Source organism: Notothenia coriiceps, unplaced genomic scaffold, assembly GCF_000735185.1.
Source record: "Notothenia coriiceps isolate Sejong01 unplaced genomic scaffold, NC01 NC01_scaffold00008810, whole genome shotgun sequence".
Taxonomy (NCBI): domain Eukaryota; kingdom Metazoa; phylum Chordata; class Actinopteri; order Perciformes; family Nototheniidae; genus Notothenia; species Notothenia coriiceps.
Window position 1 is genome coordinate 9902 of NW_011341511.1, and position 16559 is coordinate 26460.

Sequence of the window (16559 nt, forward strand, 5' to 3'; positions counted from 1 at the left end):
AAAATAGTCTTTATATCTCCTCTTATGTTTAACATGCTTTTTGTTCTTGGTACCAAACTCACGTTGCAGTGTTAAACAAGGTCACAATTAAATTGTCTTGAAAAATAAGTACATTAAGGCTTCAGAATAAATCTTATTCCAGCCTTTATGTCTTCAAACAGCTTAAAATGTTACATTTCTGGTACTGAGGAATAACTTATATATGTGTTCTCCTGCCAACTGAACATGAATTATCAATCCATTTTTTTATTCATTTAACACATGGGAAATGACGTTAGTAGAGAATTCATTCATAAACAGTAGGAGGCACTTGGGCTTAGCCAAAGAGGCCTCTAAATATTACAATCCCTTGTCAAGGTATAATTATATTTGCATGAAAAAAACAACTTTGGAAATTGCATCCAGTGCATGTACGTGCTAAAATTACATCATTATCTCTTACATTAAAGGTGGGGTAGTTTTGAGAAACGAGATACACTTTTTGTCATATTCCATGGAATGCTCTTAACATCCCGATAGCAATGAATATCTTAAGTGCTTTGACAATAAATCCATAAAAAAATGTCATCTGTGGAAGCCGTAGTACTGTAAAAAGCACGACCAATCATTTGAGCCGGCCCGGCTAAAATAACTGGATGGCCTACCTGCCTGTCAGCCTTCCATCTGTGCACAAATTTATCTCGTGCCCTCATTGGTCATGTGCGCGTTTGTGTGTGTTGGAGGAGGGGCTCTGTAAGGAAGTGGCAGATTTTTTCCGGCTGTATATTTTCAAATTCAAGCGCACTCGAGCTGGTTTCTCCAAAATGACCTACCCCACCTTTAAATGTAATCTACTTAGACTCTAATAAAAAAAGCGGTGACACCAAGGAAAAGGCCAGGAATGCTGTAGTCGTTCCTGCTGTTGGAGCTGGATAACAGCGGGGAGGACATGGTGATGGTGATTCCCGGCCTACAGCGATCACAGTTTTCTCCACAGAAGAAGCAGGCTTTCATGTTGAGCAGAGCATCTGAGTTGTATGTTCGTGATGCTGTTCTCGCTGTGATACGGAGGAAATTATAATAATATTAAAGATAATCAGTATCTGTGTTCATCATGTGTTTTTTTTTAACTGAAACTCTACTCACTTGGTTCAGAGTAGTCGTAAACCTTCACCATAGCATCCTGCACGCGGGCCACTTTGTATTTTCTGATGAGTGGAAGTATGATGCAAACCTCTGACTTGTTAAGCTGCAAATGGGAAGAGAAAAATGACTGATGTATGGTAAAACACAATACAACATTTACTTATTTTATTCTTGTTATATCTTGTGAACATGTAAAAGTATCTGACATAGGACATCTTTATTCCTTTTTAACTAAAGAAGCTTATGGTGGCAGAAAAGTCAGTTAAAACTGCGTGTAAAAACGCCACATCACACAAGCAAATATAATTAAGCTCAGCTCGGCATAGCTTAGCTTTACCCACTATAGCCATATTGCTCCTGTGTTGACGATATCACATATTAGTACTGATATCCTGTAGCTACTAGCTAGACTGCCTTTTTTTGTTGAATTCAGGGTACTACAGTATCCCTCATGTGAGTTTTCCTTAAGAAAATGTTCAACATTTCCTAACACCTTCAATTGTACTTAAGAAAGCAATGGTCCTTTGCTGACCATTGGGGTGCCCTTATTACAATGGAAACCAAGGTCATCTTGTCGCTAAGAGTACACAAATTACAAGTATTCCGATAAGTATTCCATTAATTAATACAATTTAAGAAAAAGAAAGCGCTTTAAGACACCATAAAACATCATGTTGGAAGAAAAAGAATAATGAGAAAAAAAGAAAGGGAAGAGGATCAATTTATTGATTTAATAATAATAAAGGTTTATATAAAAAAAAACGATTTGGGCTATTCAAACTAATTTCAATAATACTAAAAAATATTTATAGTTTGTTTTGTATTTTTACAAAAATGGTGGAGGTAAAATTGTTGAAGTTCGGGTTTGACTAAATAAAACTACAATGTGGCCCAACTAAACTTTTGGAGTCAGAAATGACAACTTACTGAATCTAGATAGAGGCTGACTTTCTCGGGCAGGATGTCCATCTTTCTGATGAGCTCTGTTGGGGCAGCAGCTCCAGGAGAGAGACTGAAACCACTGAGCATGCCCACGTCCAAAATCACCATGCCAGTATGAGATACCCCCGCATTGTTCTTTAATCTGCAGAAGACCAAAGCAAGGGCTGGTGATTATTTTGCAGAACATTTGACATGGTTTACAACATAACCTAAAACATATTAGAGAAATACAGGCATATTTAGCAACAAAAAATGAATTATTTTGATATGTCTGTCTTACCTCGTACATATGGATAACATCACGTGATTGTGGTCTTTTTCCTCAGAAACATCAACATCTAATGTGAAAGCCTCCTCCTCTTTGGCAAGCTGGAGGATCTGTGAAAAAGCTTTGCTCTCCAGGTTGTAAAATATGTTCATCTGGAAGGATTCAGGGAGATGTTACAAATACTTAGATTTAGTTGCACAGAGCTGAAGTTTGCAATACCGCTTGATGCTCCAGTGTGATATTATATAAATCTGTAATGTAGATGTTTAAGTTGAAATGCCTCAAGGTCAAAAAACAGTATCTGTTATAGAAATCTGCACATTCCATGAAGCAGAAATGAAATAAAGATTGAATCTCTGTTTGTTTTGAAGTACTGAATCAAGGAAGGTTCAAAACAGGATATGTGGACGTATGGAAAAGATGACAACAGGTTGTACTGTTATATAAAACAGAGAAAACATTAACCTTTCACCAACGTCTTCCTGTGTCTGATACTATCTGGAGTCACTAAACGCAGACAGGACGTCCAGCTACAGTATGTGTTCCAGATGTTAATTGCTGGGAGTCCATTTTTATGTTACATTTGCATGTGGCTGTTTTGGTTTAGCATTTACAATGCAGCATATTGTGCCGAGTGAAGCTGAATTGTGCACAGCTGCTATGTTCAATTTATTCTGGTCATGCTTCATTTTCTATGCTGAATAGGTTTGAGGTATGAAAACAAGCCTGCAATGTCGGGGGTTGTTTGGTGGTGATAAATGTTACTTAAGCATGATGGTAGGAAACATTATTATATAAAAGCTGCAAACTCATAAAATCTGTAGGATACTATTCATAAGAATGAGTAAGATTTTTAAACTGTACCTGAAATATTGCAAATCCTCTTCCTTCCATGTATACATTTAGGTTTATATCTGTATCAGTATTCATCTAGAGTAAAAGCAAGCAAACAAAGAATGAAGTGGAGTTAATACAACATCATATAAAACATTCAATGAATCATATCATGTATAAATTAGACAGAAAACATGGTATTACACATAGAGCTGTTACCTCTCGCCTCTGATAGGCCAGATAGGTGGAGGAGTTGATGCTGAATAGTGATGCAAACTGAGACTCTGGGGCGGTTATGTTGAGCCTGAGGTCGATGGCGTTGGCTCCACTGAAGGCAGCGTAACACGCCAGAGCCTGGAGGGCGACTACTGTGTCCTGAGGAAGAGTAAAAACTACATGAATCTGGATTACATCAAATTATGTTTTGTTTGGTGCAGAATAAAGGTATATTATTTGAAAAACTACCACTTTGATACATTGCTTCTCGACAGTTAATTCACAAATTCTATCTGTTTGTTAATGTAAGTAAGAATCTCCTCAAGGTTTAACTCCAGATGCAATTACGCTTCAACAAATAGGAATACAACTAGACAGTCCCCAAAAACTCAAGGCAGATCAGACCAAACTACCCGTCTCCAATTGGGGCTGGGCAATATTATTAACAAAATATCCGATTTCAATATTGCGATCATTTTGTCAAGTTGACCATCAGTGCTTTCACAATTATAATTTTGGATAAATAATCATCAGTAGTGGGGAACTACTGACAAAGTGGGTGAAGGCAAATGAAAAAAAAAAAAAATGAACATCACTTTCCTTTAATTCAGCCTTTAAAACCAGGAAACTGGACACCGATATAATTTTATGATATCGAAAATATTAAACAATAACTAGTCTGATTTCAAAATATTGATATGATATATTGACCAGCGCTAGATCCAATCAGTCTCCATTCTATCTGCCCAAACTCAACAGCAAGCTAAACATCACTTGTAGCAGCTCAACTAATAATATGTTTAGTTTGTAACAGGTATATGATGTTGCAACATGTAAACACTTAGACATAAAGTTGTAAAAACTCTCTTTGTACCTGTGTTGTCCTGTAGCCTCCTATGTGGTTTCTCTGCTTAGTTAACCATATCAAGAGTTGAATGGCCTCCACGAAGCTGCCGTGCTTATAAAGAGCCAGCAGCACATAAGAAGCCATCTCGATCTGTGCTGAGCTCGGCTCCAAGTCATGTGACTCCAGGCTAGCTGAGGAGGTCCACAGCATGACTCCATCTTTGCAACAAAATGACAATCTTCAGAGTCAGCACAATTTAAGAAATATCCTGGAAAAAATGTGTTGTTGTTGTTGTTGCTGCTCCTGTTCTTCTGCAAGAATAATCTAGATTTTAGGAACTTTAAGAACCACACATATTTGAGTGAAATCTCACCCAAACCAAACAAATTCTATCACTTAACAACATCGCATCAGTCAAGATGCAGTAAATATTTATAACTATCAACTTTTTTCTGTTGACTGTATATGCTATATAGATGAATTTCCAAGAAGAAAACACAACGTTTATATTAATGTATTGATGTACTGCTAGGTAAATGTATTAGTTTATGGCCTTTTTGTGGCCGAATTAGTTTCTTACATTTTTTGTGTTGTGATTGTATTAGTCTTGTTCGTCATTGTATTGTGACGTAATTGTGTTTTGTTTGTTCTGCTTTGTCTTTGTTTTCTTGTAACTGACTTGCTGTTTGTAGGACCCCCTTGAAAACGAGATGGTTCATCTCAAGAGGTTTATCCTAAACTAATAAAATGTCAAAATAAATTGTCACAAAAGACCACTACTTTAGTTAAGTACCTTTGTAGTCAGCTCGACTGGTGAGCTCCTCCAGGGCAGGGCCGGCTTCAGGACTATTGGCCAGAGCTAAAGCATAGGCTGTCAGACACAGGCTGTAATTACTGACCCCCCCGCTGGCCACTTTGTTCTCCAGGTAGCTCTGGGCCAAGGACAGATTCCCAGAGTCCTTCAAACACAGGAACCAGACAAAACGTCATTGCTGTCAATTGACTTGTTTCCCTTAATATAGATCTTTAAATCTCCTATTGTAGCTTCCTCTAATGAAATTCCTTTAACTCACCGCGTAGCTCTCGTCCTCCAGCAGTGCCATCAGGACAAAGGCAGTGAGTCCCACCTGACCACTATCCAGTACTTCCTGCATCTCAGTGTGGATTAACTTGCCCACCTCTCTGAACTCTCCCTGGGACCCCTGGTGTTTCAAGAGCCAAGTCACGGCCCTGGTCAGGACACTCTGTTCTATCTGCATGAAGGGCTTAGCCTGGAGGAAGCACTTCAGCACGAAGGCCGTCAACCTGGGACCACAGACAGGAGATTGTGTTGATTGTGTATATATATATATATTGAATATATTTATATATATGATATATAGTACATATTTTATATATATTTGTATTTTTGTATTCGGGAGTGTGGGAAACGGTATTTCGATCTCTCTGTCTGTACACACAAACTGAAAGATTGACAATAAAGATAACTTTGACTTGAGAGGGGACATTAAAGTCCGAGAAATTAAAGCATGTTCCACCTTCTAAACCAACACGAATGATCTTTGACTGGAATAAACTGATTTAAATGTATCCTGTGTACCCGTTTGATCCGCCAATTTTCACAAAAAATATGCAATTAATAAATGCTTCATAGTTGCTGAGTGCCATGAAAAGGCAGCATTCGGGCAGTCAAGAACTTTAACATATGCCATCTGCAATTTGGTCCAGGGTAAAATACCTCATGTGGGAAGAAATTAAAAAGACTACCAGTGGTACAGACACTGTGCCTCTACCAAAAGAACAGCTGACTGAGATTATTCTGAACAGGATACAAGACAATGCATTATACAATTATAGATGTTTGTGCAATTGCTGCTCTCATCAACAATCAGCAACCTGTATCGCCAGAAAAATTGTAATTGGGTCTCTCTTATTGTTGACCTACCATATGCTACCGGAGGTGTCGCTGGATCCGAAAGGGCTGAATGAACCATCCTCTCGTTGGTAGGACAGTTGTTTCTGATATACTACAGCAAGAGAAAAAAAGAAGGACGTTTGCAACTTAATCTAATAAAGCATAATTGAAAAATGCCTTCTTGGATTTAAGGAGAAAATGTCATTACTTTACCCATAGATCGTACTGTATACATTACATTCAGAGACCAGTGTAAAGGTTACCTTCCAACATGTCGCCCAGAGCCCTGCTCCTTATCTCTTCCTCGTCCGGGGTTATTCCTGATTTGTTCAGATACTGGAGAACATAGATATTTGGAGCAAAGTGGATCAGGTTCTGCTCCCCACTATCAAGAGGCATCTGAAGCAGAGAATCCAAGTTCCTGATAGAAAAGCCCAAGATATCTCCTGTGTAAAGCAATGCAGGAGGGAAAGAGATGTTAACTGTTTCACATCATGTTGATTAATGGGCAGAAGCCTGAGAGCTACATGTAGTTCAGGCAGTCAACTCGAGCACCAATGATTTAAGACACTAAATCTGCCGCTCTATTTAAGCTTCCGGATCTGCCTGCCTCTGCATCGCTAATGCTGCTACTGCTACTGCTACTTCCACTTTGCTGCTCCTAGCCAGACCCAGCATCCACCTGTAGGCTTGGGGGATAGTTATTTAGTCATCACCACACAACTCAATGTTCTATATACATCTGTGGAGTGATGAGGCCCGAGCCTAGACGCCAAACTCAAACTATATGCTGCCTCTAATAAACAAAGAAACACGTGAGTTTACTAATTCACTTACAGTAACAGAAGGACGTGTAGAATTGGTAGAAAAGCAACAAAGGTCACTAGTCCGAAAGCACACCTTGGACCAAATTACCCTCATACAATCATTTATGACATATTACCCCCTGCAGTGCAGGATCAGTGAATGCGACAAAACTACTTTGTAAAGTTAAGCAAAATATCTTGATTTAGTTTTAAATAACTATGGAAATAGCTTTACTTGAGATGTATTTGTTATAGATGAGTCAAAATGTACTTCTAGTTTCACACGGGATACAGACAGTGGTTTCCTGCCTATTAAAATGTTACATGTCCTGGCTCGTGGGTGTGTCGATTAGATACAAATTATAGAGCATTACTGTTTGTGTTTAAATATGAACAGTGTATGGAAACAGACTGAACATAATACTAACCCTAACACTATAAGGAAACGTTAAAGTTACACATAATGAAAGAATAGAGACGAAACACCATCACAGGCAGAAAGCTACAGTAGGGACAAACACGTTGTCCATGGCTCGTTGTTTAGTGAAGCTCACTATAACAACAAGAGCAGAAATCCACACATTTGGCTCCGACTGAGGAAAATACTGAGGCTCGCCTTTCTACCATGACAAATGCCCAACATCCCTCAACCTGAATGGAGCCAAGCCAAACAGCCTGACAGATGTTCAGGATCTGCCCGCCATAAACATTCCTGTTAGATGTCCATTTTCCAACATTTAGTACCTAAATGTTTTCAAGACATAAACCCCAACTCATCATCTAAACGCAAAGGGCACATAATACACATGGCTAATGACTGAAAGTAAATATAAAGAGCTTTCAGATGGAACTGCCACTGGCAGAGCAGGGAGGAAGAAAATCGTAGACTTACCAACCAATACCACGTGGGCCCTCTGGCTGCCCGGCACCACATCTGGTGGAAAGGAGAAGGAGATGGATGTCGAGCTGTTCAACTTCAACGGTTCCACCTCCAGGAACAGAGTCTCTGAGAGGGACTGTTTAACTCCCTCAGGCTGCGGGAACATGAACAAAATCCACTCTTATCATAGGATTAGCAGTAGGCCAAGTCGCATTTTTTGATATTACTGCAAAATCACATTCATATGGCTGTTACCCGATGTTTCCATCATACCGCACCTTCACAAGCACTATCCAAACAAGGCTGTCTGAGGCCTCAGCAGATACGGCGTCCACAGATATTTCTATCTCGCCTAGAGCCACGGGCCTTATAGGGAACAGCGCTGAAGCAGACACATGACTCCCTAAGGTGAGTTTCTGGGCATTTACCCCCGACACATCCCCTTTGTCTGCCAAAACAAACTCGTAGGTTTCACTGGTTAGGAGCAGCAGAATGACCTGTAGAGAGGGGACAAAGCAATCATTTAAAGCAAAGAATGTAACATTTACTGTGTGCCATAAATAAAGGAGACATATGCTTTAGGGAGTTTGTTGGAATTGTATCTAAAGAGTTAGGTAATACTTTACAGGTGATATGATTTATCCATCTTATTGAAGCCAGAATACTTCTCAAATTCCATACCTCAATGTCGTGCTCTAAGTGGTTGATGATGTTCACCTCCAGCACAATTTCCTCTCCCCTGATGAGGTATGATGGGACGTCCAGAGACAAGGAGAAATCTTTGGACACGGTCAACTGTGAATAAAAAAACATCAATCAAATCCAAGGTAAATTCAGCTACAGTAACACTCTCTGCAGTGTATACGGTTACAGCCAGACCATATGAATGATTCATTTCACTGGCCAGAATAATTGCAATATTATCTGTATAATCATCAAAATATGCTTAAAACTCTTAAAATGGCATTTAAACATACTGGAATCACTTAACCTTATATCTAGTTGGTTCTTGTATGAAAAACAATGCAACCATTTTGAATAAGCTAAATCAGGCTCTATTTTAAGGGAACAAGTTCCTTTTCTGTACAGACAAAGAGGCTCAACATCCTTTTTAAACAGGAAATAAACAGATTTGTGGTTAATATAAACCCCAAATTAGAGAAACATCACTGCTACAGCCAGAAGGAGCCCACAGTTAGCATGTAGTCACCTTTTGTGGCAGAGGAGTGAAGCCCAAACCCAGGTTGTCTGTCATCACCAGAGCAGCAGCTCGCAAAGACGTGACACCATCTGGCACAGTTATTTTCTCACTTTTCATTGGTTGATCACTGAAAAGGTATTACAAAATAAATATTAAAGTGTGCTCATATATTTGACAACACTGATGACTAATTGTAATCAACAGCAAATGAACCGTTCTGGACTCACCTGATGCTAGTGTCCAACCAAAGCAGGGATTCAGTGGCATCCATCCAACGGCTCCAGAACCTCTCTACCATTTGGGCATCTCCTGAAAATAAGATGGAGAAGAGATCAGAGAAACTGTATAAAAAAATAAAACATGAAGATGAAAAGCAGTGGAAGAAATCAAGGGAGTCATCCTATAATCTAAATGGCCACCAGAGGGAATCTAAAAGAAATGACATGATACATTCAAAGGAATCTCACTGTAATTTGATCATACCATAATCCGGTCCATCAGGCTGCTTTTTCTTATAAAGTCTGGCATTGGTTAGCATCTTAATATTACAATCCTGCGGTGAAAAGACACAAGATATTTCAAATATTATTTTCATTCTTGCCGAAGAAGACAAAAAACACATTCATGTTCACAGATATGAAACAGATTATATTAAATATAAAGGACTGTTTTTTTTTTTTTTTTTTTCGTAATGTCAAAACAAAATAAGATATCTTCAATTTAAGTAAATAAATAATGTAATTAAATAGAAATTGACAGAGATAAAATAAATATGTATACACCATTAAAAGGCATGCAAATTCAACATAAATTTAAGAATGGGAATACAGATATTCCCCATCTTCCGAAACATCGCCTGTTTCCCTGTCAAATACATCAAAAATATGACATAGGTGAACGTGTTTTTGTAGCTAATAGAAATACAGCTATAATGGATTTTTGGATGTAATCCTGCATGAAAGTCTGCTTTGAGAGGTTTACTAACATCATAAATGTAACATAGGTCAGTGAAATATAGGTCAGGTTGTGTAAGGTGTAAACAGTCCCCTCTCTGATGATGCCCGAGGACACCTCGCCTAAAACTGGCCTAATCTGTCCAGACATGATACACTCTGCTTTGGAAATGTGTAAAGGTCATGTTAAGAGGCCCCACTTTGGAGAAGCTTTGATTTTCTCCATCTTGCAACTATCAATAACGCACAGGTCCTGCAGCCAAAACACTAATGTTACCTCAGTCACCTCATAACAAAGCACACGGATGGGTTACATCCAGACCAACCGGTTCAGGGTTCTCACACTGAATGATCATACAGTATCCAACTGGGGAAGTTTGTCTGGGGAAGTGACAGGGATGACTGTTGCTTTGTAATAAAAGTGTGAAATGGACACAAGAGAAATAAAGCAAATCTGACAGCATCTAAACAGCTGACTCTCTAAAAGTGGTTCGCAGGAGTTTAAGTTTCAGAGTTGATATTTGGCTCTTTAAATACACAAACATGGCAAAATGTACCAAGAGGCAGTAACCCATTGGGCTTATTTGAAGGCTTTATCTAGATTGTGTCACAATGTATAGAGAACCTTTCTTTTTTTAAAACCAAAACAGATTGTCATACCTTCTCCACGTTGAAGTCCAGGTCATCCTGCGGACCGTCGTCATGCTCCCCTATCACAACGATTCCTACCTGGGATCCCGGTTGAAGAGCATTCACCGTGAGCCATACCTGCTCTCCTGGCTGGGCTTTATTAAGGTTCCAGCTAACAGAGACCTGAGGGAAGCAGACACAAAAACAATCACAGGCACATCTGGAAATGTTAAACAGCTATTAGAAAAAATGGGATAGAAAACATTAAGTACATAGTTGTTTTTGTTGACGGGTATGAGCGCTGTGTCGCTGGTGACCTCTCCATCAGACAGGACGCAGTAGACAGTGACGAAGGCCTCTGGAGACCAGGACAATGTCAGGGTCAGAGAAAAAGAGGAGGAATTCTTTGTCCCAGCGGCCACCACCTGACCTCCAGAGCTCACCTGGAAGTACAACAATTAAAGCATTACTTATTTGCATTCAAGTCATTAAAATATATGTACATATGATTTTTTGTGGAATATTTAAACATAGCGATACCAAAGGAAAACATTCTTCTGCCTAATCGGTGATTGATTGAATGTAAAAAACGAATTCAAACACATCTACGAATTCAAGCAGATGGAATGAATTTGGTTGGAAGAATGGCATACATTTGTATTCACTGTTCAAATAAAAAATAATCACATTTATACTCAACAGCAGTTTTTGAGGTTGTGTGGATATTGTGTCTTGGGTTGATAAGGGAAAAAGTAGTATTCAGAAGCCACCTGTTTCTCAAATCTACTGGTGTCTAACAATACAGCAATAATAACAAAACGGGCATAATGAATGGAGCTCTTAAATGGATGTATACAGTTTATAATTGGAGAATTGGAGAAATGAATCACCTTCACTGCAAACAACACTGTGACACTAAGGGTATATTACTTCTAAAGCACTGTGTCTGTTATATTCTTTACTCAGACAAGCAATATGTCTTATTGCAGAAAATAAAAAGCCAGGTTATGTTTATTTATTCACAGATTTATTGTTTGTCCAAACATACCACAAAGTGGAGCGCAGTTGGTTGGAAGGTGCTCTTCACTTCGAGCTGAAGAGGCAATCCAATCTGGATATTAAACATGTTGTGTGGATTATGTCTTGGTTTCATAATGACAGTAAAAACATAATTTAGGCATGTTTTGCGGTATTTTGCTAAATATATGTTAAGAGTTACCTGTGCAGGCGAGGTGTTGACCGGTGAGATCTGAATATATGAGCCACTAGGAGAGGGCTGGTTGTTGTAGACAGTCAGAGTATCCTCACTGGTTTGGAATTTTGCCTTGATATAAACACAAAATACAGAATATATTAAAGAAAATAGAAATGTGGCCTACATTAAAGATATGTTTCTGGGTTTCTGATGGATCTTTTCCCCCCTTAGGTTGAGTAAGTAAATCTGTTTTAGAATCTTCGGATGTTCTAATACTCTTCTTATGGTTACAGGTCATTTGGTCATTTTAGATGGCAAGCATGTGTAATCCTTCTGTACTGAAACTACTCATTTTACATAACAACGAAACTGCAGAACACTGCTTCTCCCGGAGGACAAACATTCCAGGTTCTGTTAATCAAAATACTCACCTGAATAAAAAGCATGTCTACTTGATCATGTAATTCAAACTGAATGTGGATGTTCCCATCCTGAGGGACTGGCAGAGACAGAGTTGTCGGTAGAGAGTTCCTCGTGTTTGTACTCTGAGTGACTTCAATAATAACAGAGGGCTTTAGATCCTGTGAGCTGAGCGGATTTCTGTCATATCTGGAGATCTTTAGCTGTGGGGTAAAAGCATAGGAAATAGTTAGCAACAGTTTAAAAATAGATGTCAAATTAACAAAATAATAAGTCACTGACTTTTGTAGAGAAGTGTAGTGATGGCTTTAGTGTAGATGGAAAGTCATGGAATGTTAACTGAAACGTCTTCGTCATGATGTCGACTTCAACTGTTTTGTTCACTTGAAATCCTTGGGTTACAAGAAGTGATATAAGAGAACTATTTGTAGATGCTGATGAGATGTTTACATCAATATAGTTTGAAATATATCTCACCTGTAGGGATGTCAGTAACAAAGGCATCAACTCGGACACGACCGCTAATGCCTTGAAGCTGATCTTTGCTAAAGACAAACCGTGTTGACCCATAAAGCTGAAAAACACATTTGAAAGTGAATCAATGCTGTTTAAGATGCAGGTATGTTCACTACGAATGCTAGCTAAAAGCACAGAGAGTCTACATCTAGTCTCATGTTATGAATGAGATAGAGAGCCAGTAAAACCTCACCAATTTAGTCACAGTGACTGTAGAGGCTGCATTGTGCACATCAGACGCCACAGTGACGGAGATAGTCAGTGTCCCCCGTACAGGCTGTCCACTGGGGTAACTGAAGGACAACAATTAAAGTACAATATGCTTAACATATGTCCACTGTTATATTACTGCTTTGCCTGAGAAAATAGAACTCACAGTGCTCTCACTGATCCTGAGATGTCATCTCCAATGAGGACCTGTGAAGGTGTCTTGAAGAGCATTTCAAAGTGAGGGCGCTCTGCAACAACAGGAAGGAAAATCATTGGAGTGGCAATGGGATGATATGATATGTTCATCATATAAATAAATATGTTGGCATGATGGGAATATCATTAGTGTGTTAGGTTCAAGTTACTAAGACTTGATTTACCATTTTCAAAACCTGGAGTTTGGCATTTTTTGCCAAAGCCATCTTAGATATTTGCTGATCGTATTTGGGCAATATGGGGACCCAGGATAAACATAGCTACATCTTATCCTAATAGTAGAATCACAAATTAGTCACACCCTTAAGCATCGTCTATTTGACTGCAAAAGCAACCAACATTTATAAAAAAAACCTCATGTTGTATTGAAGAAGGCTTGAAAAAAGGGTTTGGGACCATAAACTTAAATAAAAAAAACGTTTACTGAGGTATTAAATAGAATGAGTATAATACTTCTATACATAATGACTTCATTTTGCAACCAGTGTACTGCCAAATGCTGGCCATTAAAATGAATGTAGGTTTTAATAACTTGTGTTACGTGCCGCAGTTGGTGCTTGTGTGTGTGTGCCTCTCTCTCTCCCTCTGATTGTCTCCAGGTGCAGCCTCTCCCCAGGTGCTCCCAATCCCCAATCAGGGCCTCCATAAAGGACCTGAGGAAGGCTGCAGTTGTTCTCTCCTTCTCCTCTGGCTGCATGTGTGCAGCCTGTGTGAGTATAGTGTCTCTGTGTGAGTATAGTGTCTCTGTGTGAGGCCTAGTTTAACCTGTTAAGTTTGTTTTGCAATTTGGCTGGTGAGCCTCTTTACTTTTGTATTAATTAAAACCTCACTTTGTGGCTTCAGCATTCAGTTTCCTCTCCTTTTTCTCTCGGCCGGATATTTTGTGTGTTGTTACTTCCCTTTGTACCCCTAGATTTAGAAGGGAACGTAACACTTGGCATTGGCTTCGTCCTCTTCTTTTATACTTTTTATGTGAAGCCATGAACAAAAGTATTAGATAAATATGAATTCTTACCTGATAGTAGCATTAGAGGAAAAGTCAGCTGATCAAAGTGTTCAGAATGTATTCCCTATGGTCCTTGAATATCTATGTTAAATGTAATTGAAATCCATCTAGTTATTTCAGTATCAATGTACAATGTTCACCTACATTGGTCCAAAGGAAAGTCATGAGATAAACTAAATCAGGAGGATTCATCCTCTGGGGACAAAGAAAGTCTCCAGCAACATTTCATGACGACCCATTCATATTTGTTGAGATATGTTAGTCATGGCCAAAGTGGTGGAACAACCAACCAACCAACCACAAACATGGCAATCAAATAATAATGAAAAGAAACTGATAGATATATTACCATAATGTTCCACAATGAATGCTTTCTCATCAATCAAGCCCTGTCGGAAAGAGAATGGTAGTTTTATTTTTGTGAATCAATTCTAACAGCAGTCTCTAAAACTGCATTCTGCACAAAGGTAAAGAGATGTGCTACGTTTCAATCCTACATTCACTGCAGCTGTGATTGTCCAATGTCCATGAGGAGACGTTGGGGATAAACTGAATTCCCGCAACACAATCCCCAGATTCCCTGTGGACTCCGACCAGTAGACAACATTCTTACTGGGATCCTGCATGTCACAAAAGAAAGTCAGTCAAACTTCCCACCAAAACACAATACCCGTCAAAAAGTCCATTCAACTCCTCTGGCCTACCTGTATAGAGATTTCCACTCTGCCTTTATACGGATGGTTATTCAACTGTACAGACACAACTCTGACTTTGACGGTGTCGCCTGGTAGGTAGCATGATTTGTCGGTTTGAATAACGGTGGAGACATTCCTCGGGCTGAATGTGAGGGTGGTGGTGTTGGTAAAAATGAGATTGTCCTCTCTGTATCCCCTCACCGTCAAGTTTAAGAGGGAATTTGGGGTATATTCAAGAATCTGGAGAGATTGGACAAGCATTTTTAGACACATACACATGGTTAAAACATTTAATTAAAAATAACTAAGAAGAGGGAAGTCATACTCACCGGAGGGAGTGTAAGGACTCTGGTCAAACCTTAAAAACAGAATGATAGTTAAACTTTCTTCAAAACTGTTATTATGCAAATCAACTCTAGAAATCTCAGTTTCACCTCCTTGGAAGGCCTCTGTTTGGGTGAATACCGTTTTGCCATGTTTCACCTCAGCCATCACCCTGACAGGGAAGTCAGCAAGGACGGTGACAGCCAGCGGTGTTGGGGTCCCAGCATGCAACACCTCTGGAACCGAGATCAGAAACAATGTCCTAGTAGAAAGAGGAAGAATGGTTGTTATTGATTGGTGAAAACAGTTGGACTATAAAAGTCAGTAAGTAAGTAAAACTTTATTTATATAGCACCCTTCTCAACACGAATGTACAAAGTGCTTTACAGTACAGTACACAATTCACAGTACAACTATAAAATGTAGAATATAAGGCATAAAACAACAGCAGGTAATACATAGGATAAAACACCAATGAAAGACAGCTACTAACTCACCTCCTCCGGCGACCCAAAGGCCTGTCGGAAAAGGTGGGTCTTTAACTGCCCCTTAAAAATCTCTTGAGGCAGATTGTGATTTTACCCTAACCATATCTCTTACCTGGGTGATTCCTGAGTTGAACCAGGAACAGGAAAAAACACAACTCCCACACACACAACCAGAGTCCAGATGGCATCCATGCTTCTGGTCCCCGCTTGGCAAGTCTGCTTCAGACACCTTACTGACAGCGACCACTTTGTGAAGACACTGTTTAGAAAGCCACACCTCCTGTCTGTCCACCAACGCCCCATGGCATCGCAGTCTCTTGCTCATACACACCGTCACACACACCAGGATGCATATATTCTTTATTACACACAAAGGAGGAAGGGGATCTCAGATACTCTTTACGCCTCTGCCCAGGGGGATGCGTCTCATCTGTCTATTCAGGGTATGATAATTCCCAGTGTTACTGTAAAGAAAATACGTCTCGAATGACACCCCTGCGAGAAATATGTGACACATAGCTACCTACCTGAGAGTTTAATACTTGGCATTTTATCATTAATTTGTTTTGTGAACATTTTACTACTTTACAGCGTCCTAAAAAATAAATCCATATTATTGCAGTCCAGCTATGTGGTCTGATGTTTTAATTAATTTGTGATAGCAGAAACTGGATGTCATATTTTGAACTAAGCAGTAATTATAATTTTCACAAAGGAACATGATGACACAGGCAGAATGAAAAAGCATGCATTTCCTCTTCCTGACCAGCAGGTGGTAGGAGAGTCAAGGCTATCTCTTACTACCCAAAAAAGAACATAAAGCAATATTGACTATGCCAAAAGCCCAATAATACTCCGCCTCAGTCTTTTTA

General features: G+C 39.3%; 1 protein-coding gene across 1 annotated transcript; it reads right to left on the reverse strand.

Annotated features, from left to right (window-relative positions):
* Nucleotides 1–834: 834 nt before the first annotated feature.
* cd109 (CD109 molecule) lies at nt 835–15879 on the reverse strand. The gene is made up of 31 exons (XM_010770356.1): nt 15800–15879; nt 15341–15461; nt 14885–15115; nt 14678–14800; nt 14530–14569; nt 13125–13206; nt 12942–13041; nt 12710–12806; nt 12515–12624; nt 12244–12435; nt 11837–11941; nt 11651–11728; nt 10890–11060; nt 10648–10800; nt 9518–9587; nt 9262–9343; nt 9044–9161; nt 8515–8628; nt 8112–8330; nt 7846–7987; nt 6411–6593; nt 6178–6259; nt 5306–5537; nt 5026–5191; nt 4260–4450; nt 3389–3544; nt 3200–3265; nt 2348–2487; nt 2053–2209; nt 1126–1228; nt 835–1037 (listed from the first exon to the last, which is right to left on the reverse strand). Exons 1-31 carry the CDS (start codon nt 15877–15879, stop codon nt 835–837), a joined length of 4107 nt encoding a protein of 1368 aa, XP_010768658.1.
* Between the last annotated feature and the right edge of the window lie 680 nt (nt 15880–16559).

Bases quoted from the DNA above. Each gene is read 5' to 3' on its own strand.
- cd109 (XM_010770356.1), bottom strand. From the start codon at position 15,879: ATGGATGCCATCTGGACTCTGGTTGTGTGTGTGGGAGTTGTGTTTTTT. The intron at 15,462-15,799 runs GTAAGAGATATG...TCTTTCTACTAG, and splicing joins TCAACTCAGGAATCACCCAG to GACATTGTTTCTGATCTCGG. The intron at 12,436-12,514 runs GTCAGTGACTTA...TTTACCCCACAG, and splicing joins CACTACACTTCTCTACAAAA to CTAAAGATCTCCAGATATGA.